This window comes from Peromyscus eremicus, chromosome 13 (assembly GCF_949786415.1).
Source record: "Peromyscus eremicus chromosome 13, PerEre_H2_v1, whole genome shotgun sequence".
NCBI lineage: Eukaryota > Metazoa > Chordata > Mammalia > Rodentia > Cricetidae > Peromyscus > Peromyscus eremicus.
Genome location: NC_081429.1, coordinates 59543138 through 59568424, shown reverse-complemented (window position 1 = coordinate 59568424; position 25287 = coordinate 59543138). Strand labels below are relative to the sequence as shown.

General features: G+C 39.8%; 1 protein-coding gene across 1 annotated transcript in view; it reads right to left on the bottom strand.

Annotated features, from left to right (window-relative positions):
- Tmeff2 (transmembrane protein with EGF like and two follistatin like domains 2) overlaps nt 1-25287 on the bottom strand; it is a 249943-nt gene that overhangs the window by 88535 nt on the left and 136121 nt on the right. The window contains exon 5 of the mRNA XM_059278296.1: nt 21757-21853. Within this exon, the coding sequence (XP_059134279.1) occupies nt 21757-21853 (97 nt within the window). The remainder of the gene's footprint in view (nt 1-21756; nt 21854-25287) is intronic.

Genomic DNA, 25287 nt, shown 5'->3' with positions numbered 1-25287 from the left:
AATTACTGAAATAATGATCTCAAATACAATTTTAAGTAACACACCTAAAAATAATTTTGTGTTTCAGACAAGGGCTTATGAAGGAGCCTTGGTTGGCCTTGAACTACCTACATAGATGAGGGTGGTCTTGAACTCACAGATTTGCCTACCTCTGTGCCTCCAGTCCTAGGATTAAAGATGTGTGCCAATACACCTGGCCAAAAACATAAGAAACTTAAAATTAGGTTTCTACAAGTTTGCAGAGAGCTTAAAACGAGACCCTTTCCTTTGCATTTCTCATTTCTCCCTTCTCATAACTCTCCACAGGGAGAGAGCCATGAACATGGCAGATTGTTGGAACAAAAATGGACTCGTCTCCTTTTTTGTCCTCTTTTCCTTTTACTAATCTCCACATTGGTAGGCCCCATATGGAAAATCAATTTCTGTTTCATCCTTGTAAGCCAGGTTTTATCTTTGTAAATACATCCTTGTCAGAACCCAATCAAGCATTTGTTCTTTCATGGTGGTAAATTGTTGTCCTACTTTTGCTTTGGGCTGGAATCATTTGTTTCTATTTTCTACTGTGTCACAGGCATTTTGTCACTGGAGATCTGGAAGGGCCATCCTTTGTCCAAATCTGACCCTCAGGCAAGTTAAACTCATTTGTGTAAGCTCTACAGAGGGGGATGAGGAGGGAAGTAGTCCATCTGAGGCCCACCAGCCTTCTCAGAGGAGGAGGAGGAGGCAGAGGTCCATCTGAGGGGCCCACCAGCCCTCTAAAGCACAGAGCTTGCCCTGCTTTGCAGCAGGTGAAGCACAGATCTGCAGGTCAGCACCTCTGCAGTGAGGTCTCCAGGCTCCATTCCACGGCACAATCTGCATGAGGAAGTGTGTTGTAAGTTGATCATTATCACTTGCTAACTTCATGGCTTCTCCATCTTTAAAGGTTTCCAAGTTTTCCATTGTCTCCTATGGCAGGAGTGAATCTCATCTTACACCCATCCTTCCTTCCTTTCCATTGATGTTCAGTTATCAGCTGAGGTGAGATGGTATCATAGTCAAGAGCACTCCTAACACAGTGGCTTAATAGAGCCAAGATCTAGTCCTTGTCCCAGGATGACAATGCAGCCACCTGTTGCAGTGACTGTTCCAGGATGAGGAAAATGGAAGCCTGACGAGTCCCGTGTTGACAATCAAGTATTCAGTCGCAAGTCACAGTCTTGAGATAGACAAGTTGAATGGCCCCATCCACAAACAGACCAAGCAGTAGAACCCTGTCCCTTGCTCTGCATGTGAGGAACCAGAGAAGTTCAGCAGCAACAGCAACAGTTTCATATTTTAACTAAGTAAATGGAAGATGGCGGCACTCCGTGCTTTTCCTCGTTGGCTTATTTCTAGTATTCTCATCGTAATTTATTTGAGTATTATTACATATAATTTGCTTGTCCGTTCTTCATATTATCTCATTAAATTTAGTAAATATTTCATTGTCATTTTGCCCATAAGTCTACTTTTTCTCTTGCTACTTCTGTGTCTATTCTCACTTCTCGCCTCAGACCTCTTTTCTTTACTAGATTTCTCTGAACTCCTGCAGTCCTTTCTGGCTGCATCACACAACGTAACCTGTAATTATTTGCCTACTGGGCATCCCACTTGCTTCTGCTTTTTATTGGTTGACTCAGAACAAAACTTTTTCTCACCAGCTCCCTTCTTGATTCCAAATTGACTCTCTCACCCCACCCCTGATTTGACAGGTCTTCCATTATCCTTCCCAGTGCTCAGCAATGGTGCTTTCATCTCTCTTTGATCCATTCTCTAATCTCTGGCTTCTCACAGTGGTGTAGACTCCACACTCTTCCCAGGAATCCCATCCGATGTGGGGATCAGATAACAGAGAATGTGAAGCATGCTGGAGAATAAATACATGGGCACCACACTCTCAATTTCTTTGACTATTTTTCATTCTCGAACTTCCCATTTATTTGTGTGGTTAGTCAGGAGCTAAGTGTGTTCTTGGAATTGTGCTTGTTTTGAAGAAAGACGCAAATTAGATGTCTCTGCTCTCCAGGACGTTATGCACCAGGAAAGGGTGTCACGTATCCACAGTGAGGTAACTGAATCAACAGAAAACTTTCCCTGGTATTTGAGAAAAGGGGGTATTGGTGGTGTTTTGGGATTGATTGGAAGATGTCAGAAAGAGTGAGAGTAGAAACTGTCAAATTATACCACCCCAGGAATAAGACATCGGTGTTCTCACCATCCTTTGATTGAACTTCTTTATGAAGACGCACTTGAACCTTCATGTGCCACTCCCTCACACCCTTCATCTTAGACACTCTTGCATCTTCTGTGGGCAGAGGACACACTGAACTCTGGTAAGTTCCTTGTCTTTTCTAACACCAAGCTCATCCTCACTCTTGTGCCTTTGGACCAGGAGTTGTCCTTGCGTAAAATATTGTTTTTACAAATCTTTCCATAGGTGACTGTCATGTTCCATTTGTGATAATTAGTGTTAATTGTCAACTTGACAGGATCTGAAATAAGTTGGGAGGCAAGCCTCCAGGGGCACCCATGAGGGATTATTTGTCCTATAGGCATGCCTGTCAGAGATTATGTTGGTTAGGTTAATTGAGGTATGAAGACCCATCTTAAATGTGGGCAGTACTATTCCCTGGACTTGGCCCTACACTGCATTTGACATTCCTTGTTTCCTGTGATTAGCTGCCTCAGCTCTTGACATAGGAGTTTCCAACCATGATGGTCTTTACCCTAAAGCTGTGAATTAAAAATCAAAACAAAAGAAAAAACACTTTCTCCTTTAATTTGCTTTTGTAGGGGTATTTTATAGCATCAAAAGGACAAGTAATTAAGATACCTCTCAAAGGGTAGTTCTCACAGAAGCACCCCCTTGCTAGTACCTGGAACCTTCTCTACCACAATCCAACTCTTCGGTCAGTCGTTGCTTTTGAAAACACCTATTACCGAGAGGATATTGCTTGTTCATTTCTTTATTGCCCATTTCCTGTCCCTTTCTCTCTCAGGATGCAAGCTCTTTAAAGGAAATAGTGTTGTCTATACTTTGTATAACTCTTCACTCCTCATATGTGCTAAATAAATCCCTCCTGATAGGATAGAACTGTCTAGAATCTAATATTTCTTTCAGGCACCATTGCCAAACCTCATTACTGAGTTCTTTCTTTTTAATGACACTTTTACTATATAGTGAATATTATAGCCAGTGGAATGTGAGTGAAAATGTAGAATGTCACTTCAAAGACTGCCTGATAAAAGTTCCATCTAGGATCACTCTCTCTCATCTTCTTGCTATTAAATGAAGGACTCCAGTGATTCAAGAAAAGGCAAGCTCATGTTAAGTAGGCATATCTATTCCTGAATTGTGAACAAAACCTAAATTGTGTGTGTGGTATTACAGCTCTTACAATTTTGTGCTTACCTGTTGTAGCATTTTGTGATACTTACCCTAACTAATTAATGATAGTTCTCACAGATGTGCTCAGTAAATAGTACATAGCACCTTCTCTAACATAACTCTACTCTTCAGAGTAGTTGTTGCTTTTGAAAACATCTGTTATCTGACAGCATACTGCTTGTTCATTTTTTTTATTAATTGTTTCTCGCCCTTTCCTCTCTCAGGATGCAAGCTCTTTAAAGGAGAGAGTCACTGGAAAGCTAAATTTCTAGAATTTGGCTACATGTACCTTTCTAACTCTTCAAGCACTATGCAAACTATCAACCACAAATTACTTTGTCTTCTGAAAGGACAGTCACACTGTCCAAATTCTACCTCAGTATCTACATAGTAGCGTTATGAAGTTAAAAGAACATGAGCCTTTTAATTAGAAAAAGCCGAGGTTGAACTCTGATCTGATCCCATGAAAACAGCATACGGTTGCACATCATGGGCCTCTCTGAACTGTGAATTCATCCTTTTTATTAATGGAGGAATATAATACCCAACTCACGTCTCTGATGTGAAAGATTCAGTTTGAGACTGAACATGACTGGGTAAGTCAGATATTTCTGTTTTTCTCAGCAAATGCCTTTCTCTAGTCTACATTTGTGAAAGCCTCTGATTCCTTGTAATAAAGATTAGACCAAAGTTTTATCATCTTCCTCAACTTATATAACAGCCCCATATTTTCTTAGTGAATAATAAAATACAGGATTTGTAGCAAAAACTATCTCAGTAAATGGTACTCTATTGTTACAGATGAAGTCATAGAATTCCCAAGCTCTTCACAAATGGTTCAGTATAGAGCACAGAACAGGTGTTCCTAGGGCTCACTGATCTAAGAACCCCTTAGAACCCTGGGCTTCTTGCCTAGTCTGCTTCATGAACAGTTGATCTTTTATCAACTGTTTTGTGTACATGGGGACCACAGTTCTAAAGGTACAAATATGCCAGATGTTCTGTCTAATTTCTGTGACTACAAAGAAGGAGTGACAAGGATGTACATTGTCTGCCTATTCTACTTGTTTTAAACCTGAGCTGAGTCACATAAATATAGCACAGACCATATCCAGGTCCTGCAGGAATCACCTCCACAGAGTGACACTTGACAACCTTACAGGGTTATAACTAATACATTCATTTCCAATGTGTAAACTCCTGATAATCAAGGATTGTGTTTTTCATTTCAGTCAAAATCCTACTAAATGCACCCAATAGAAATTGTTGTGGAGCTCCGAACTGGTTAAAGCATCTTGATGAATTTCTTTATCTTTTCTAATTAGAGTAAGAGAATTATTCCTTTTCTTTTTTACCTTTAATTCGGGGCATTCAGATAAATTTTATGACTAATTGTAATGCTTCTTTAGCCATAGATTTTCTTATAATTACTTTCGTTCCTTCTTTTCACCTTGCTCCTTCTCTTCAGCATTGTTTTGTTATTCAACTCCAATTTTTCCTCTTATTTAAAGAGCTCCATTGTACGTTCAGCCACTCTAAAGTGCCTGCCGCAAATGCTGTGAAGAGCCTCCTGTTTTCTGTGCTTTCTGAAAGGATGGCTATCTAGTAGCAACATTTTATTTCTAGTAATGTATGGTTAAGATGCAGAGCGGGATGTGCTGTGTTCTAGAAACAACATACTATCTTCTCTACTTTAGAAAGCAGTTGTTGGGAATTTTAGCCCCAAAGGAAACAGGAAGCATGACACTGAGAGGCATGGTTTGTCTCAGAGGGAATGCTTATAGGGTACGTTTTGTGGTAGAGACAGAACTCAAAGAAACCATAGAAGTTATGTAGACCAACACCCTTCCTGTATTTTACCTATGAAAATAGTAATACTTATACTCTATTATAAGTATAAACATAAAACACCAACATGGAACGAAACTATGGAAATAAAGCCCCATACACAAGGTTGAATTTTAAAGAAGGGGAGCATGTGAGTCAGGAAAATTCAAGGAGTGAAGAATCATCTTTTTCAGAGTGTGCTAGAATAGATGGGGATCCTGTGAAAGATGAATGTGTAGTCTAATGCTGGAGGAGGGAAATAGGAGGAAATGAAGAGGAGAATAAATTGTCATTAGTTGAATAATCTTGTGAACATGCTAAAAATCATCAAATTGCACACTTTTGATAGATTTCATATAGATTCTATTATACCTGAAGACACAGACACACACACAGACACACACACAGACACACACACACACACACACACACACACATTTATATGAAAACAGAGAGAAAGACAAATGTTACGAGTTTATTCACAGTGTGGTCTCAGCTCTCCAAAGCCATGGCCCAGTGGTTTTCTTCTGTTCCATTTTCCCTATCATTTATTCCAGCAATAGTGATATGCAAAACATCACTATTGAACACTTTTTATTAACCACTTACGTAAAGGAAGGATCTTGGCAGTACAAATGATATGTTGAGACGTTTTGGCAAATTAATGACTATAGTAATGTTGGTTGATTGTTGCTCATTTTGCTGGGGAAAGTGGAGAAAGAAAAGGATGAGTATGTCATGCTCAAGTGAAGCATAAATAGCCCGAAAAACTCTGTCCTGTGTTCTGAAGGAAACCTGCATCTGCTACCGTCACTTGACCGCCACTGCTGAGAGTCAGACCTAGAGTTTCGTCCGATTACCAGCTGAATTACAACACACATTGAACTTCCAATGTCACAGAGTGTTTAATAACTTATAGACATTGCCTAGGAAGAAATGGCATTTGAGGAACGCTGACATGTGGGAGGAGCTTGATGTGGCCAAGGAAACAGAGTCACTCTATTATAACGAGTCCTTTTTCGTTACTGACAACAGCCTGTCCACCTCTAAGGAGGTTAATGCAGCATTTCTCAGGGACACTGTTGCTGTATAAGCAAGACAAAGTGTCCTCATCACCAACGCCCATTGCCACTCCTCTGCTACATGTCACAGTCAGTCTTTCCTGTCAACTTGATTGGATTCAGAATCTCTTAGGAGACAGATCTTTGGCTGTGTCTGTGAAGTTTTTTTCCAGAGAGGTTTGAACATGGGTGGCACCATCCCTTGGGCTGTGGTCTCAGATGAGGTTATGATGCAATTATATTATAATCTCAAAAAAATTTAAAAAGCATTTACAGAAGGAGAAAGTGATGTGAGCACCACGATTCATCACTCTCTTTGTTTCCCGGATGGAGAAGCAGTGTGACCATTTGCTGTACACCTCTCCCATTAAGGTTAAAGCTGGCATTACCTTCCCCACCATGGTGAACTACACTATCAAGCCCTGAGCACAGTATGCCCTGCTTTCCTTTAGCTGTTTTTGTTGTGTTTTCTTACACAACAATGAGAAAAGTAACTAATACATTTCTAGACTCATATTTGAACTTGGGATTTTTGAGCTCCTAAAAATGAGCTACAAAATGTGATCTGTGAGGAGATGTGTTATACTCTCAACACCACTGAGCTTTTAACTTAGATTAAAAAGCCAGTGTAGTTTTATGGGAATGGAAGGTAGGTTATGGGATAATGGGATAGTGGTAGAAAGAAGTGGATCAGTTGTTGGATTAGGTTAAAATTATTGATTGGACCTACTAAGCAGAGAGTCACACTTCACATTGGTTATAGCTCAGCAAGCTAAAAGGGGATCTCAATGTTTGGTTGGTTGAAATAGGCCAAATATGTTTCACAGTAGGTTAGAAAGACCATTTCTTCCTTGGTTTAAACATGAAGTTAAGATTCAAAGGCTTCAGAGATGGTCACATTAGAATAGGTTTGTCATTTAAGGCTACTTGTCCACAATTGGCACAACACACACACACACACACACACACACACACACACACACACACACACACACATATACATATATATGTTGAAACACAAATTTATGAGAAGATCCTCAACATGCTTTATGGTGGCTGCTCCTGTAGGCCAGATGTTACAGTGAGGACTGCATTAGATAACCTAAATACAATGTGCATGATTGGAGTCCATGGTGGTTGGTCCAAAGACCGTGCTTACCACCAGTATTGATGTGAACACTGTTACCACAAAGGATGCAAAAGCCAGAGATGCAATTAGAATATCTGACCCATGATCCTCATTACTGGCTAGCTGGTCATAGTGTTACTAGAAGTAATATAGATAAAAAGCCAAATAAATTCTTGATTTGAAGGAGAAAAAAAATCCAACGGTGAATTGTGAAAGTGGAAGACTATATTTCCTTAATCAACTCTAGGACTTAAGCTCATTTAAACATTTAGAACTGCCTGAATGAATGAGAGGTCAATGCTCCTGAAGGAAGCCTTCCATAAAGTATTAAACATTTATACTGATAATCTTTCTTCAGTCTTTCCCGAGGAGATGGTAGATATTTACTAGAAACTACAGTGAAAAATCAAACCTTTCAGAGACCACTGAGCTGACACTAATTCCTGCTGTGTAAAGATATCATTTTGGTTTGCCAGCCAAAATAGAGGCTTATGGAGCTCAGGCCATCACTAGATTTTTGGCTTAGGTCTATTTCATAGTCTCTGAACATATTTCATGATTACATAGGTATGTAAAGCATACTCAAAGGAGACATACTTAGTGTTTAGAAGAAACTCCACTGTTATTCCTTGACTGGAGGAGCAAGGACTAATATTATAGGAAAAGCCAACTAAAGCAACTGGAATTGACTGTATATAAGCCAATATTAAACCAAAACCAACAAAGCATTTAAGAGGGAATGTAGCGATTGTACCCACATGACCCATCACCAACCAACTTGACTGGACTGTGTAGAAAATGGGCTTGGTAGAATGACAGTGATCATCAAATCTTAACCAATTGCAGTTGCTGTGCTAAGTATATGTCCTCTGCTTGAGAAAAGGAAAATATCCCTAGGGCTGATGGGACCCACTAGAGCAAGAAGTAGTGACCACTCTGTACTTATTGTAAGACATTGAATGATGAGAGGTGTAAAATAAATCTGATAAAATGCATTAAAAATTCAGTGAAGCATTGTGGGATAAATTTCTATGGAGCATGTTGAGCCATGTCTTCTAAGGCAAAGGATAAGCTGGTGCCTCTGAGCCACATTGCCTGGTAGATGCCATGGCTCTTGACATTAGAAGCAGATAACCACGCTGTTTGGAGAATTTTGTAGGCACTTTATGTGATCCATAGTGCAAGCAAATTTTTGGAGCAAATCCTTGACACATTTTGCAAATAACTATCCAAATTCCTTGTGAAGATTAGCTTCTGGTCTTCCATAGGCCCTGGTGGAGACAGGTACTTTACCACAGGCCACCAAGTTGCTGTATGAGCTAAGCTTCCCACCACGAACTGAATGGTATGTCTCCCATCAAGCCAGACACTTAAATATACACAACAGCACTCCATTAAAAACGGGAAGACTTCGTATGAAACTAGGGTAAAGGAGAAGGTGAGTAAGCTGAAGGTTCCTGCATGCCATGATCTCCTCTCCACCTCCCCCATTTCACCTGCACCCTGTGCTCAGGGAGCACTCCCTGTGATAGGCTGACAGAAGGGGGTAAGGTGTAGATCGATGCACAGATGATTCTGCTATCACCTGCAAGTAAACGATCAAAGCGCTTGAGTCTTGTCCTGGACACTTATTAAAGAGAGCTGTGAAGGGAGCTATCCCATTGGGTAGAACTTTTAGCAGTGCATCTGGTGATTTACTTTGCTTGGAAGAAATAATGGCAGGATATGTGGTTATATACTAATTCATGACCTGGAGACAAATGCAGGGATAGATGATCAGGAATTTGGATGGAATATGATTAGAAAATTGTTAACAAGGACATTTTGGGAAGAAGTATATGCATAGATCTCCCTCAGTAGACAAAACCATAATTTTTTTTTGTTCCCATCAGTGTTTACCTAAGGGTGATTTTAGCTGATGAAGGTTTTAATAATTGAGTGGTTAGGGTAATGTATTTTGTGAACACCAGTAACCCCCCAATTTCTGCAGTTATTCTTTCATTGCCTAGAAGATTGAAAAAGTGACCATGAAGGTCTTCTAGCTGGTCTCAGGAATATGAACTTCCACTCACCAAGACAAGTCAGGCTATAACCCAGTAGTTCTCAACCTGTGGGTCATGACTCCTTTGGGTTGAATGACCATTTCACAGGGGTGGCCTAACACCATTGGAAAATAAAGACACATTCCGATTCACAGCAGTGCAAGGGTTTAATCTCTCCATGGCAGAGACAAATACTGAAGCCCCAACACGGCGTCATTTTCTGATAATCAATGGCAGTTTGATTAAGTTGGTTTGCTTTCTCATGGAAAGAAAGCATTTTGTCTCTATTGGAACAGATTCTCCAGATACTGAGTTTGCTTCCCTGCATATAGGTTCTCCCCAAAGTATCAGTGGACTGATCCCAAGGCAGGTGGGCCTGAGCTGTATAAGGAAGCATACTGAGCATGAGTCAGAGAGCAAGTCAGAGAGGTGTCCATAAGCAGCATTCCTCTGGGACTTCTGCATCAATTCCTGTTCTGTCTTCCTTTAATGATGGATTGTGACCTGGAAATGAAAGCCAAGTAAACCTTGTTCTCCCCAAGTTGCTTCTGTTCAGTCTTTTAACACCTATTCAGAACAGCAACCTACAACAGTATTCCAGACTAGATTGCTTCTAGCCAAAATTTTAGAGAAAAAAAAAGTGTGGCAATGGATCCATTGCTTATGGAATTCAATGGGTTTACCATTTTTTGTTTGAGGAATCCTGAAGCAGGTGGGTTGAAAGAAGAATGGAAGAGATTTTTGGTGACTCATTGATAATGGTAGCTAGTGGCTAATACTTTACACTGAGTCAGTATCTACAGATCCCATATTCAGGATCAATGTTTGTGGAATCATGAAACTGGGATGAAAGTCACAGTGTTACTTTTAGTGACTCACCAGCATTTATTTTTCTTAATGTCTTTCAAACTTTGTGCTTTGGTGGTCCAGAGGTCTCACCTATAAGACAAAGAATGTGCCAAAAGACACAGCGTTGACCAAAGAAGGGTAAGTTATGACTGCTAGCTAGCTGGTCTCATGCCTCTGAGTCAATAGGTAAAGAAGTGAATTACTACACTACTGCAGTGAATGATCCTGGCTGTCAAGGGTAAAGTGGGTTGGTTAGCACTATAAACTGGAGAAACTGAAGAGGTGATCTCTTAGTACTACCATAGGCTGTGGTTAAAGTCAGTGAAATAGCACCCAATCTAGGCAGAACAGAAAACGACTAGTAACCTCCAGGAAAGGTTTGGTCACCTTGCCAGGCAAAGAATGATAATCAGCTAGGTACTTGCTGAAGATAAGGAAGTCCAGTGGCAGGAAATGGTTATAAGCACCAATTATGACAGAAATAGGAATGTGACCCTCACGATTATTTTCTCATTTTGTTTTTCAAAATAGAGTAATACCATACTATCTTCATGGTTTCCTGCTTGTCAACTGCTTGGTCTGGAGCCATTTTTTTTTTTTTTTAACAATTAACCCCTTTAACTACCTGCCTATCTGCCTATTTACTTCCATGTTAATTGATTACTCAACTGTTTGGCCTGTTGATCTATTGACCTATCTAGTAATTAAATTTCTCTGAGGAATTGTGAGAAATATATTGATATGTTAATCAGTTCAGGGCTTTTCTTCTTCCTTCATGTCTTTTTAATCTCTGAATTTGAGCAGCCAAGGCAAATAGTTATCTTGTATTTTTCCCTCAAATCAGCCTGCTTTCTGGTGAGAGTAAATTGTTTTCAATCAGAATTAAATGGCATAATGCTGTACAACATGCTATTCTTATTTTTTTTTATTATAACTGATACTTGAATGTTGTATCTGAATGTCATAACATTCCACACTTATGTGGAGATCTATAGTTTTAATAGAAATGTGTCAATATTTTCTAATGTAAAGCTATATTTTTCATTTTAACTTTCTATCCATTGTTGCATACTTCTCCCAGACATACTTACTTCAATATTTGTTGACTATGAGTAAGCCTTTATGGCTATTTTGGACCTCATATTTCTGTTATGACTGCATTCAAAACAATTTTGATTTAAGAAATGAGCTTAGAGAGTGGTATGAACTGTTAAAGGCAGTGAAAAGGCTGCGGTGAATAAAAAAGAAAGCACCACAGTAAACAATCCACAGATGATCACCCACCCCAGGTCCACTGTCCTCACTTCCTCCGTCTCATTCATAGCTTAGTGAAAAGGGATGAATCAGCTCATCTCTGAGCAATTGTGGTTTTCATTGAGGGGCTAGAGAAATTCATTCTTACTTCTTCCGTTCCTCCCTCATTGCCTGCGTCTTCCTTCCCTCCATCCTTTTTCTTTCCTTCCTGTGTGACGTATTTAGACCTTCAGCAATACTGATGTCTTGTGTGTGTGCGTGTAGAGGCCGTGAGTTGATGCTGGGTGTCCTCGTCTATTGCTGTCCACATTATTTTCTGAGCTAAGGTCACTGAACCCAGTGCTCACCAGTTAGTTAGATTGGAAGGCGAATGAGCTGAGGATCCTCCAATGTCACCTTTCTTAGCTCTAGTGTCACCTTGCCAGGCTTACTCAGGTCTTTGTTGGCACAGGAGGCACTTGACCCACTGAGCTACCCCTAGTTTTGATTTTTCAGTTGGGTACTGCATGTAATTTCTTCAGTAACTTACATATTACACACTCTGCTTGGGGTGGGCAGGGGGGGCGCAATATCAGTAATAAACGGATGTGGGCTGCTGAGGACAGTTCACTGATTTGTTGCTTAAATAAGACAACATATACATTACTCTTTGGAATTAACCGCTGAAGACTAGCGATAGATTTTCACACAATTTAATGTGGCTTTGGGCAGACAGCATCTCAGTAAACAGGGCTGGTCCCTCAGGAAGTCACTGTATGCACACTGTCTCCTCTCTTGGAGGACAGCAAATGTTCTCGATCACAGGCTACGCTCCTACTACCCAGCCAGTACCTTTGAATCAATTTGTTTTGAGTGCTGAAGATTTTGAAAGACCATTCAGAATTGGGTCATTGAAAATAATTCAGCTCTAATTAAAATGTTATTGTGTGTCCAGCTTTTCTAAAAATCATCGCCATTCTCCTAAAAGTAAATCCCTGCTTCATAATTAGATAACAATTTTGAACAGAGATGACTGTGTTGATGTACAAAATGTGTTCAGATTTTTATAAATCACACAGATGCATGGGAAGAAAACATATCATCTTTAGCAGTCATCTTGATAGAGAAGTCATATTACTATACTGCTTTCATTTATATTTATTCCAAGTCTCTTTGCTAAATCTATATTTTTACTATAAAAAATGGTATGTTAGATAGGGAAATGTGAGACTTTATGTTACATTTTTTAAGTCCTAATTTAAGAGACATGCCTGGGCAATACTAGCCACATGGTGATAGAAGCTCTATTATTTTGGGCCATATTTATTTTTTACTAAATAATGTTGATGTCTTTTCCCGTGTACTTCTTATCATGACTATTCCTACAGCAAAATTTGGACATTTATAGTATCTATAGTACCATATATATGTACATATATGGTAAATATCTTCTTTTGGCTCTTGGGAGTGGGTGGATAGCCTACGATCTTTTCCCTAGGTAACAAGGAACAAAATTAAATTTTGACCCTGAATTTCTCCTCACTCTGCTCTTTGTAGAGTCCTCTGAAACACTACTGAGTGTGGTTCTCCAGCGGCTGGCACTGAAACACAGGCCAGTTGAGTAGAAGAAGCTTTAAAAGGCAGGCTGTGGTGAAAATACATCTCTTTGAATCCTCCAAGCTAGGAACTGCATTTAACCACACACAAACACCACCATGGTAAGGCTATTCGCTGTCCATAAGAATTTAATACCGTTACCCCAAAAAATCAAACAGATTAAAATTACTCAATGTTGAAGGAAAATGAGAAGAAATAATGTGTATAAACCTTCCATTTCCAGTGCAGCATGGCCGTTGTGGGTATGTTAACTGTTGGGTTTTATTGTCACAGATGCATGAAATTTGTTATTGCATTTTATTATGAGGCATGAAACCCTATGCTAAATACATGATACACATGAGGCATGTGTATAATACATCTGTGTACATGCACATGTAAATACTCGTTTATGTCACTGACTACAATCCTGAGAAATTTTGAGCAGTAAGGAACATCAAGATATCTCAAGACAGTGTGGCTGGCTCAAATCAAGGCTTTCCCTCCTGTTTTGGGGGTTTCACAAGTTTTATTTTCCTCTCTGTGTGAACTACAGTTTCCTTTTTAAAAAAAACATAAAGTAAGAATTATTGGTGTATTGAAATTCATAAGATTGGTGTAGAAGTTAAAAGACTCCATAAATCTAAATATTTAGGATAGTGTCTTAACACCCAGGAGACACATTTGTGAAACTTCTGTCTCCTCTGAAGAATATAATGAGATGCCTATTTTTACCACCAAGGCTGAGAAACCAGCAACTCCCAAAACTCTAAAAGATATCAAATGTGGGGATTTGTTCACTGCACATGAAAAGTTAGGCAATATTACATTGTTTCACTAACATTACAATTAATATCACACTATCAGGATCACTCTACAGTGAGTCTTTGTAAACTAGAGGGGAAAATTGAAAGGGTTAAGTTAAGAAGAATCACAATCTGTCTTGAGAAATTTGCTGCCTCTGCTTTGTTGCTGTTTACAATTTCTTTTTGATTTTTGATTGTTTTGATTTACAAAAAAAAAGTTATATGATTTGTACTATGTGGCCAAAATAAACACTGCTAACACAGATAAAACACATGTGAAACTTTAGAATTCATTGCTGCTGTAGTTCTCAGTGTTCCACACTAGATCCGGTTTCTAACGGTCATGTTTTAATTGAGTTTAATCACCGTGTGACGGGTAGCAGAGTTGAGTATGGAACCTGGAACAACATCAAGAGACTCCAGAACCTGAGTAAAAAGCCCAATTCCTTTTGAACCAGGCTAGGTAGGTACTAGAGATTGGCTCAGTTTAAAAATTTCATAAATCACAATCCCTTTTCTTTGCGAGGGATTTAAGTAGCCATGGCATATTTGAGGTGTCCTTACCAAGCCTGATAGCGTCATGTGTGGGATACCTTCCCCCAAGCTCTTGGTCGGCAGTGTCTTGAAGAGCCCCCAAACAATACAGGCTATCACCACTGCTCTTGGTTGCCTGTCAGAACTTGGTGGCTCACCACTATTCCTGAATATACTAAACACTTTTGGTCACGGGGCATAGAGAAATCAAGTTGGTAATGACCAGGAAATTTTCTCCATTCTGCTAGCTTTCATAGTACCAGAAGGTGCTTTGCAGGCTTCCGGGCTGGAAAAGTCACCCACAGTCTTACCTACTTGTGAAGCATGTGAGCTACAATTATGACCAGTGTGGCAAGATACACTCATGGGTGAAATAGTGGGGTGGATGTAATGGGGAGAGAGTGGGTGGGACAGTGATACGAACGGAATGCAGACAGACAACTGCTTTGAGCTTGGAGTTAAGGCTTGGTTCACAGGGGAAAGTGCATATAAATCTGACCACAAAATAAGCTTCTTAAAAAGCCACTTATACGTACAGCAAACACCGGGTTTTCTAAGCTGGACCTGTGATTTCTTTCTTTCGGTTTGGTTTTCCTCAGTGTCATCGTGGGTAAATTCATGTCAGAAGGCAGTCCTAATCTGGTGTTACCACATTTACAGGTCTGAGGCCAGAGAGCAAAGGAGATCAATAAGAAAGAAGCACTTTAAGGAAAGACTGGATAAACTCAGTTTACCACAAAATTGTGATTAATAAGCATGATTTTCTCAATTCCATGCACAACCCTATCTGATACTTTCACTCAGAAATATTCTGCTTGCAGTGGTGGGTCCGTTCAATTTCAGGCAGCAGTAGTGTTAGAAGAAGGCACTTTCTGTGTTTACTCAGAGCTGTCTTAATTTACCCTCTCAGATTCACACCCCGATTGCCCCAAAGTCAGCAGGATCTAATGTCTAATTTACTTATATGTATGGTGAACTCCGGTGCCAAGAATCACGCATGGTCATTGCCCTGTTTCAAATATTCATGAGTCTTCATGGCTCAAAATGCATTAAAGGTGGGAGGGATGCCAACAACACATGGTCTCATGGTCTTTCTAGGCATGAGGAGCCTTCTCAGATCAAAGGAGCAGGATGTTAAAGACTTCAGACTAAGCTGTCTTTGTGAGAGATGCTCACAGAAACGAATGCCAACTTGTACACCCTGCTCCAATTACAGAACAGCAAACAGAAAACACCAGAGGCTCACTCCTGTGACCTGGGGATGTCAGGGCTGCTCCTCTCCTGGTTCTTTTACACGGCCATCGATCACTGGCATTTTATATATACACACGGCATGGTGTTTCAGTACTGGAAGCATTGTTGATGCTTTCAGAGACTGAAATGAACGGGTACTGAGAAATTAACAGCATTTAAGCCAGTGTAATCTTGCTAATGGAGGCTGTGTGGCATGGGGCAAGCGTGACAAAAGCAACATTAAAATGGTGAGGAGCTGTACAGCGGGCACATAAAGCGACCCCCGATAATAATGGAGGCTCCCCCTCCCGTTGTTTGCCAATGGCTGCACCTGCTCTTACACCTGTGCTCTTGCTCTTGATCTGGTCTGACACGCCGGGGACATTAGGAGCTCAGCCAGTTCCACACCCAGCCATGCCTATGATCAGGCCCAGCTATCAACGCGCTTTTTAAAAAACACATTAAATCAAGCATCAACCCCAGGGCTCTGAACTACTTTTGACTGACAGCACCAAGGAAAGTTCCAGGCTAATTACTTCTAAGGACTAGTTCCCAGGGCAAGGAGTTCCTACTGACCTACTTTGGACTCACTGAGATAATTTATCAGGTAAGATAATTAAAGGAATATAAAGCGGTGTCTAAAATGAACCAAGTATCAGAAATATTTGCTGAAATCGTAAGTTCTTATTCCCACTGCTATCAGCTGGTGCTTTATTACTTTGCAATCAGTCAACTTTCTCTTATTTAGAGGCCATTCTTCCTCTGTATAAATTATATTTGCAGGATATATTTGAGAGTCTCTTTGATGCTTAAATATATAAGTTTTGATTTTTTTTCAGCGTGGTTGTAAAGGGAAGGATCTTTTAGGTCCTTCTGTGTTTTTTTTCCCCTTGAACTCCTCCCATGCAGGAGCAAAGCGTTTCTTTCTCCATGCCAGTGATATCAGTGTTTCTATTGTTCTCAAGTCTTTTAAAAATCCTTCTCTCATATATTACATCCCAATCACAGTTTCCATCCCCTCTTCTCCCCCAGCCTCTCCTCCCCACCTCCCTTCTCCTTCAAATCTACCTCCCTCTTTCCCTCAGAAAAGAGCAGGCCTCTCAGGACGTCAAACAAACACCACACAACAGAACAAGCTACAATAAGGACAGGCACATGCTATCATATTGAGGCTGAACGAGGCAACCCAGTAGCAGGAAATTGGTCCCACAAATAGGCAAAAGAGTCAGAGATAGCCCCCGTTCCCACTGTTAGGAATCCCACAAGAACACCAAGCCCCCATGAGTCCCAGTCAGTTGATCTGTGGGCTATGTTCTTATGGTGTCCCTGACCCCTCTTGTTCCTACAATCCCTCTTCCCACTCCTCCACAAGATTCCTTGAGCTGAAGTCTGTCTTTAATAAAGGACACCTCTATTCCAGCAGTGGTTGCTCCACAATGTGGGCAGTTTATCTTGCTCGAGTTTGAACTCTTTCGGAAGTCGAATCCTTTCTTACACAGAGGTAAATACCCAGAGCTGAAGACATTTCTACAGCAAAGGTCTAGCTTTCATATTGAGATAACTGATCATTTTCTGATTTTTACAGTCTTGATGTTTTCATAAAAAAGAAGGAGGCAGGAAAAGAACGTTGAAATAAAACCACACTACATAACACTTTGTCTTCCATTAGATTATAAACCATCTGTTCCCTCAGAACACAAGCATTAAATATCATGTGACTAGCCTATCAACACCATCTTCTAACTATTATTTCTGACCTCTTATTCCACTTTCTTTTTCCTTGTTTCTTTAATTTTGTTAATTCCTCATTTGCAGTGTGTCTTGCTCTTTAACTCAAAACCCCCTCTAACTGTGGAGATGTGATCAGCTGACTGCACTGGCTTATGGATGCTAACAAAATATTTATCTTCCTTATGGGAAATCTTTAAGGAACTAGACCCAAGCCCATGGCAGAATAAAAATATTCTTATCTTAGACCAGGTTTAAAGAAAGATCAGGATTAATTTTGTACCTTTGTGTATGTGTTCCAGGAATAATGGCATTTGTCGTTAGTAATACCTAGTTATTATTTCATAAAGTCACAAAAAGAAATTTGTATGCATAGAAACTGTGTTTTAGTTGATGTCAAAGGAAAGCCTATCACAAAATATTGTGCTGTATTCTTTATTGCTACATAGCCCATGAAGAATTTTATGTTTGCAAGGGGATCCAGCCATAGTTCCGTCCCAAATCAATAGAGCCAAAGCTCCCCTGTTGTCATGAGGATTCTGCAGAACAGTATGGTCAGATCACTCCCTGCGCACTGTCTTACTTTATGGTCTCTCTCATTCCATGCCTACTTAACTTCATTTATTGCTTTGTTCTCATGTCCTTCGGCTGTTTCCAATCTACTGCATGGGCAGAGCAAACACAATATGTTAACATACAAAGGTATTTAGGTAAATGAAAATCAATGCACTGGTGTCAGCACAATTCTTTATTGCTTACCTTGGACATTTAAAATACGTTCTATTTGAGCATTAACAACTTTCACTCTGTCTGGGAAGTGTAATGATGTTCTTGGCTCCCTGCCCCTGCAGTCTCTAATCTTCACAGCTATGGCCACTTAGTCCCCATCTGGAGGTTCAGACTTATTCTGAATTTTGGAACCGATCTTGTCTCTAGGCTGGAGCATATAAGATATCTTAGCCAAAAGTTAACCGACCCAGCATCCAGCCAGCCTTAGTATTGATTTCATTTTGACCTTGCAATTTATTATTCCGATTTAGGCTACGTTCCTTCTACCTCTGGTCACCAAAGCTTGGTCATCTAAGTCAGGTTCACTAAGTGGACCTGGTTTAGTCCCTAATTCATTTTCCTACTTGATACCTAATTCCTGGAGGCTCTGCCTTGTCCCCTTGTCTCTTTCATTTTACCTCTTTTTTTTTTAAAGATTTATTTATTATGTATACAGTATTCTGTCTATATATATATAACTGCAGGACAGAAGAGGGCACCAGATCTAATTACAGATGGTTGTGAGCCATCATGTGGTTGCTGGGAATTGAACTCAGGACCTCTGGAACAACCAGTCAGTGCTCTTAACCTCTGAGCCATCTCTCCAGCCCTCCCCTTGTCTCTTTCATAACAAAGCTATTTCTGAAGTCAATTTGTCATGCTGGGGCCTCATGGACAACTGCTAATTCTTTCTGATGCCACTAGCCTGCACATAAATCCTTGAACTACATTTATACCATGAATCTGAAGTTCTGCAATATACAAGAGTTAGCACTCTCCTGGCTTGGATGTTTTCCCACTGCCCATTATAAGTATTTTCTGAGTCATCAGCTCTAATCCACAGTCCTTAGGAGTCACTGTGTATACATTGCCTACAATCTGGCAATTTCATTATTCTAGGCAGGGCAGCAAAGAAACATTTTAATTACATCTTTGAATTGTCATGCCAACAGCTTCTGCCTACATTCACCTCATACCCCATCTTGTCCCACTTAAACACTTCAAAAATTAATTTCTTCTCTGTAAAACAAAGTAATCTGTATAGCTTTTTTGAAAAAAAAAAAACCCTGAGAAAAGTGTGTGCAAATGATAAAACACATAGTAAGCAATCCAAAATTCCTAGGTAATTGCAGTGGGGAGCTGTTTGAGCCATGTCCTGAAGCACTGCCCCTCGGGAGGCAGCTGTAGCTGTTACACCTGCCTAAGACCTTGAGGTACCTGCCCTTGGGGCGTGGCCACTGGGACCCTTAAGACCTGGGATGCACGTATGCTCTCTTTCTTGGATGGTTTTGGATGCTGCGATCTTAGACCAAGCCGTTCAACATGGGACACAGCTCAGTTTTCCCGGACCCTACAATAAATCTCCTGTGGTTGTGAGTTTACCCCCAAATAAATTCCTTTGATCATTAAATAGACTCCATGGATTTATCCCAATAGGTAATGGTATAATGCCATCTCTTAAATTCTGCACTTGGAGAGTGTTAGTTAAAACTGATCATTATAAAGAGAGATGGGAGAAAGAAAGTCCTTTTAAAATCTTCTGTACCAGCAATATATGCTCTTAACTGCTAAGCCATCTCTCCAGGCCCCCTCTATGTCTATATTTTTTAAAAGGAAAACAATTGTCAGCTTGAAAAATGATGGGAAACTAGAAATGAAGTCAATGATTCTTTTAGTCAGTCATTTCTTTTAAAGTAGCATTTCCATAAACATTTAAGAAATTTCAGAAAAATTAAAAAAAAAAAAAAGAAGTCCCACTTCACTGAAATTTTGATTCATTAAGTTTGGGGTTGAGCTAAAAAGTTGATATGTTGAAAGAATCTCAAAAGAAATTCTGGTGATCTCCCACATTTGGGACCATAAATTTATCAGCATCAGAATGTTCAGGATGCTCTTAAGAAAGTATGCATCCATTTTCCTGAAGATGCTTCAGCTAATGCATGCACCGCAGATGCATTCCTAGCTGTCTAGTCGCTGAAGGTGTTTGGTGTCTGGAAAGCCAACTGGTGTCTACTTTTATGAATAGACAGTAATTCTGTCTGGTTACATACTGTCCACATGTAAGTGTCCCAGTTTGCTCAGGTGGTGTCTTTTCCTTATTTCTGCATTAAAATGTGTTATAAGTCCCAAATGTTTCACTCCTGCCAAATGCATCCACTTTGTTTTTATTTACAAAGTGTTCATTTTCTTTAGAGAATCTCTTTCTACTCTTAGAGGCTTTATCAAAATGAGTGTTGATAGCATTTGGTAAATAGTTTTCATATTGAAGAAAACAAATGGTTTTCTGTTTTCATCAAAGAAATGAAGTGCATGTAGAAGAGAAAGAAATGATGGAGGAAGGGAGAGGAAGACGGGAAGGAGAGGAGGATGGAAGGAGAGAGCAGAGAAGAGGGAGAGAAGAGAGAAAGAGGGAGGGAGAAAGAGATGGAGAGAGTTGGGGAGAAGGATGGAGGGAGGGGAAGGGGGAGGAGGAAAGGGCGAGAAGAGGAGGGAAGGGAAAGATTGAATGCTTCTTCCCTATCCAGACACACCAGACTCTGTGTCCTCGGCTTTATGCACTTTACTAAATGACCAGACCAGGACCAATGCATGCAGACAGTTGAGAAGGCTGAATATTCCACCCTCATTCAAAGTAATGCAGACTATCATTGTTCAGCATATCCTTATATGAGAAGATGAATATTCTCTAGAGGAAAGGAAAACCTAATGCTGGAGGGCAGCCCAGTGTGTGTGTGTGTGTGTGTGTGTGTGTGTGTGTGTGTGTGTGTGTGTATGTGTGTACACGTGTACGAGAGTGTGTGTGTGTTTGGCTTATGTGTCTTGTCAGCTTGGCTGTGGGTAGTCATACGTGTCCTCTCTTAAATCTTGATTACTCAGACCCACAATACTAGAAATTGTGTTAGTAATTGCTGTGGTTTGAACATTCTGTCAATACATATGTTCAAATTCTTGACAATGAATTGCATTAGAAGAGATGCTTTGGGAAAGGTGGTTATGTCATATATACCGAATCCTCATTAATTAATTAATCCTTCTATAAAAGAGGACCAGAGAAATCCCTTGCTCCTTGTACTTTAGGCTACAACAAGGCCAATGCTGTCTATAGGAAGCAGACTCTTAAGTCTTCTCCAGGATGGATGTTGAACTTCCTAGGCTCAAGAAGGGGTAAAATACATTTCTGGTTTTTTTTTTTTCAGATACCCATTGTCTGGTATTTTTGTTATTGCAACCTAAAGAAACTTAGAAGTCATCTGTTGTTCCTAGATGACATCAGAGATATTCAAGTAAATATGATTTCCCTTTCTGTCTGGTAAGACTGACTTGGGTCATCAGTGATGGTTCTGTTTCTTATGCAGACTTCTGCTTCCCTGACCCACCTAACAAGTTGGCTCCAGCAACTTTACAGAACTTTCTCCTTACTGACTTTGGGAGTCAGAAGAAAATGAAAATACTGACAATGTGTTTCTTGAAAGAATAGCTGATGAATAAAAATAATAATTAATCTCTGACATTATTTTAAGAAACCAAAACATCATCTTACCAGACATCCTCAGCATCTTCATCACACTCTGCACCAAACTGGCAAATGTCACAGGTGGAGGTCTCCTTCTGACTGCTTTCTCCAGAGCCTTCGTGGACTGCGGAACAAAAACCACACATGAAGGGCATGCAGGAAGGTGTGGACAGTATCGATGATACTGGGAGAATTCTCTGTCAAAGCTGCTACTTCCCAATGGGGTCACTTTAAAAGTAATTTAGAGTGGTCTACGCTTGGAGGAAAAATCCAGTGAACATTTGTGAAAAGTATTTTGCATCTTCTTATTCCTAAAGTTCACATTTTTTCATTCAAAGGACTACAATCTTAGAAATATTGGGTGAGTCGTCTTATTAGATACTTTCATTTCTCTCTTTGCCTGTACATATTTACAAAGAAAACATGTTGATTATAAATATTTAGAAAATAATTTAAAAACTTAATGTCTTATTTAATTTGTGTACATGTGTGTGTATGTGTTCTGGTGTGTTGGGATGCCTATAGCAGCCAGAAGAGAGTATCAAATCACCTAGAACTACAGTTACAGGTGAGTCACCTGGTGTGGAAAATTGAATTCAATCTTCTAGAAGAACAAAAAGAACTCTTAACTATTGATCTATCTCTCCAGCCTCAAACTTTAATTTTTTTTGCAGGTATCTTGAGTTATGAACATAAGTTGTATTTAAAATATTAATGTAGGTACTCATTATTATTGATATTGGTCTTTTACCTTAGAGTATAAGTATGAAATTGGCAAAATGTAGACAAATCACAAATTAGCATCTCAAAATCAGCACAAAATGATGCAAAAGAGAAAGAAAAATTCTAGTGATTAGATTGCAAAGACTGAGCAACACGTCTGAAGTAATGGACTCAATGAACACAGTAAGTTGAAAGAGAAAGTAGCTTTGCTTGAAAACAAAAAAATTTAACAATCAAACTACTGCAAAGACAATCAGTTTCCAGGGACAGAAGACACAGTTTTCAACAGCATTCAGACACCAAAGTGTCTTTAAAGAACCCATCGGTTAGAGATCACATGATTTCAAAAGGAAAGTGTGTAACTCCTCCATGGACCTCACGACCATTTTATTAAAAAACAATTGATTAACATACATTCTTGGTCCATTACATCCAAACTTTTTTTTTTTATTTTACTATCATTTCCCATTTTCCTCATCACTTCTTCTTCTTTGCCTATTAATGAATTTTTAGTATTTAAAAAAGTAATCCTCTTTCTTGATTTTAATGTATTGCTGTGAAGAAAAATTATTTGGTGAATAAAGACACAAACACAAAGGGCCCAGAACGCCTGCAGGAGAGTTCTAATTCACAGCTCTGACAGGGAGACTGAGAATGTGCTTCTAAAATAATCACGTTTTTTCTTGTGCCTGATTGTGTATCCTGACGCTTTCTTTCCATTTTCCCTGTGCCTAGTAGTTTTAACCTGTGTTTAAGTTATGAGTTAAATGGGTCACACTACTTGGCAAAAGCATTGATAATATTGCTTTTAACCTAGATATTCTAGGGAAAAAATTTCCCTCTGAGCTTTTGAGGAAGAAGGAACTTAACTCTGATAGAAGAGGCAGTACTTACATCAACCTCCCTGACCGCTCTAGTACAGAAAGACCATTAGAGTGGACCGTGGGGATGGGAGGGAAGCTGAGGCCTCACCTCAGGGGAGACTGAGAGCGGAGGCTGGTCTCGTTATTATTATTTATTCTTATTATGAATGCAACACAGAAGCTGCTCATGGGAGTGAACCTTTTAGTGTTAGCAGGATTAGCAACGCCCAGGCTACAGTTTCCCATCACTCAGGAAACATACCCCAGTGAAGGGAAGGTGCTTAATGATGAGTGGTAGCACTTAAGGGCAGGCCCATCTTCTCCAGCAGCTGAGATCCTGGGTTAGGGATCTAACCAGGATGGGGGTGGGGGGCATTGCTAACTCAGCAAGACTGGCCATGGCAATCTTACCCGAAGCCATGCTATACTCCATGAAAGGGAAGTTTTTGGTAGGAAAGACATGTTTGGAATTCTTCTCACAAGGAGAAGTAATTCAGGATAAGATGTAGTAGTGCCCTGTGAGTAAATACATGGGAAATAAAATGCTACACATGAAGTCATCCACAAGAAAGCTAAAATAAAATATTTCCTTTGTACCTGAAATACCTGTTTCCCCTTTATAACATATAAGCAATTAAGTCAGCTCACTTCTATTAAACTTGATAGACCAAGGGCTTTTCAGCAGGGTTGGCCTCAGAAGCTGTGATAGATTTTATTTGTTCACTTATTTATTTGTTGATCTTGGACATACTGAATTAATGCCATAGTTTGAGGCTGAAGTGTGTGTATTATAAAAGCCAACAACAAAAATAAAGGCTTAAAATCTGCCCACTGATTAAGACTCTGTCTGAGTCAATGCCTGGAAGACTTCAGCAGTCCTACATTCCTGGAAATGCACAGGGGCATCTGAGGGTTGCTGTTAAAATCCAGATTTTTATTCAATAGGTATGAAGAGTGGCCTTAGATTCTGCATTTCTTACTGCCTCTGATGCTGGGGATACTGTTCCACAGACCACATGTTGAGGAGAGAGAACACCAAGCACCATGCATCATTTCAAACCACAATGCACAACCTATTAGTAGTCAGTGAAACTAAATGGGCCAGAACCAACCTTTTTGTAGCTATGTAACAACCTACACTAGACTAGACAACATCGGTGTGTCTTATTTAGCAAGAATGAGCTTTATTATATAACACTGCTATAGTCATACATTGCATAGAGGCTGAAACGTGAATTGTAATTCACAGTAAAGGTCACAGTCACACAAGCTTGCAAACCACTGATTTAGCACCTGTTACAAGCTCAGTAAATGTGCACTACATGGAACTGTTTCTTCTTTGCCTTCTTTCTACGTTACCAGAAACAGGATGGAAAGGCTATGTGCTTAATTTTTTGTGTCCACATAATGATTATCTGGGAACAAATCTATTTATCCCACAGTCTTATCTTAACTGTGCATTTATATTTTAAGTTTTTCACTTTGAGCTGCCATGTAGAATGATTATTTCATTTTATTTAATAGAAATAGGTTTTAACAAGTGGTTGAAGGGAATTTATGAGGCAAGAGGGGTGCAACTTATGAAGATACTGGCTATTTGATACACTATTCTAGACTGGAAACCTTTGTATTCCATTTAAGAAAGTTTAGAAGTGGAGATATACAAGAAGTAATCAGATCAACTCCTTCTAATCTCCCTGTCCTGGTGGCTTCTTCCGAAGGATAGTGACCTTCCTTTATTCCCACTTTGTTTTGGCTCAAAACAAGTATTTGTACTGGTCCTACACATTGACATGGTTCTGGAGCCTAATTCTTCACCTGCCTCACTGTCACATGTCCACTTACAATGTCCTTAGCACAAGGGATAGAATGTTCAAACGGTTTTTCAATGTCTATTTTGTTGAGAACCGAGCAGAAATAGACATTTGGCGAGCAGAAATAGACATTTGGCGACATACTCAGATCTTAAGGC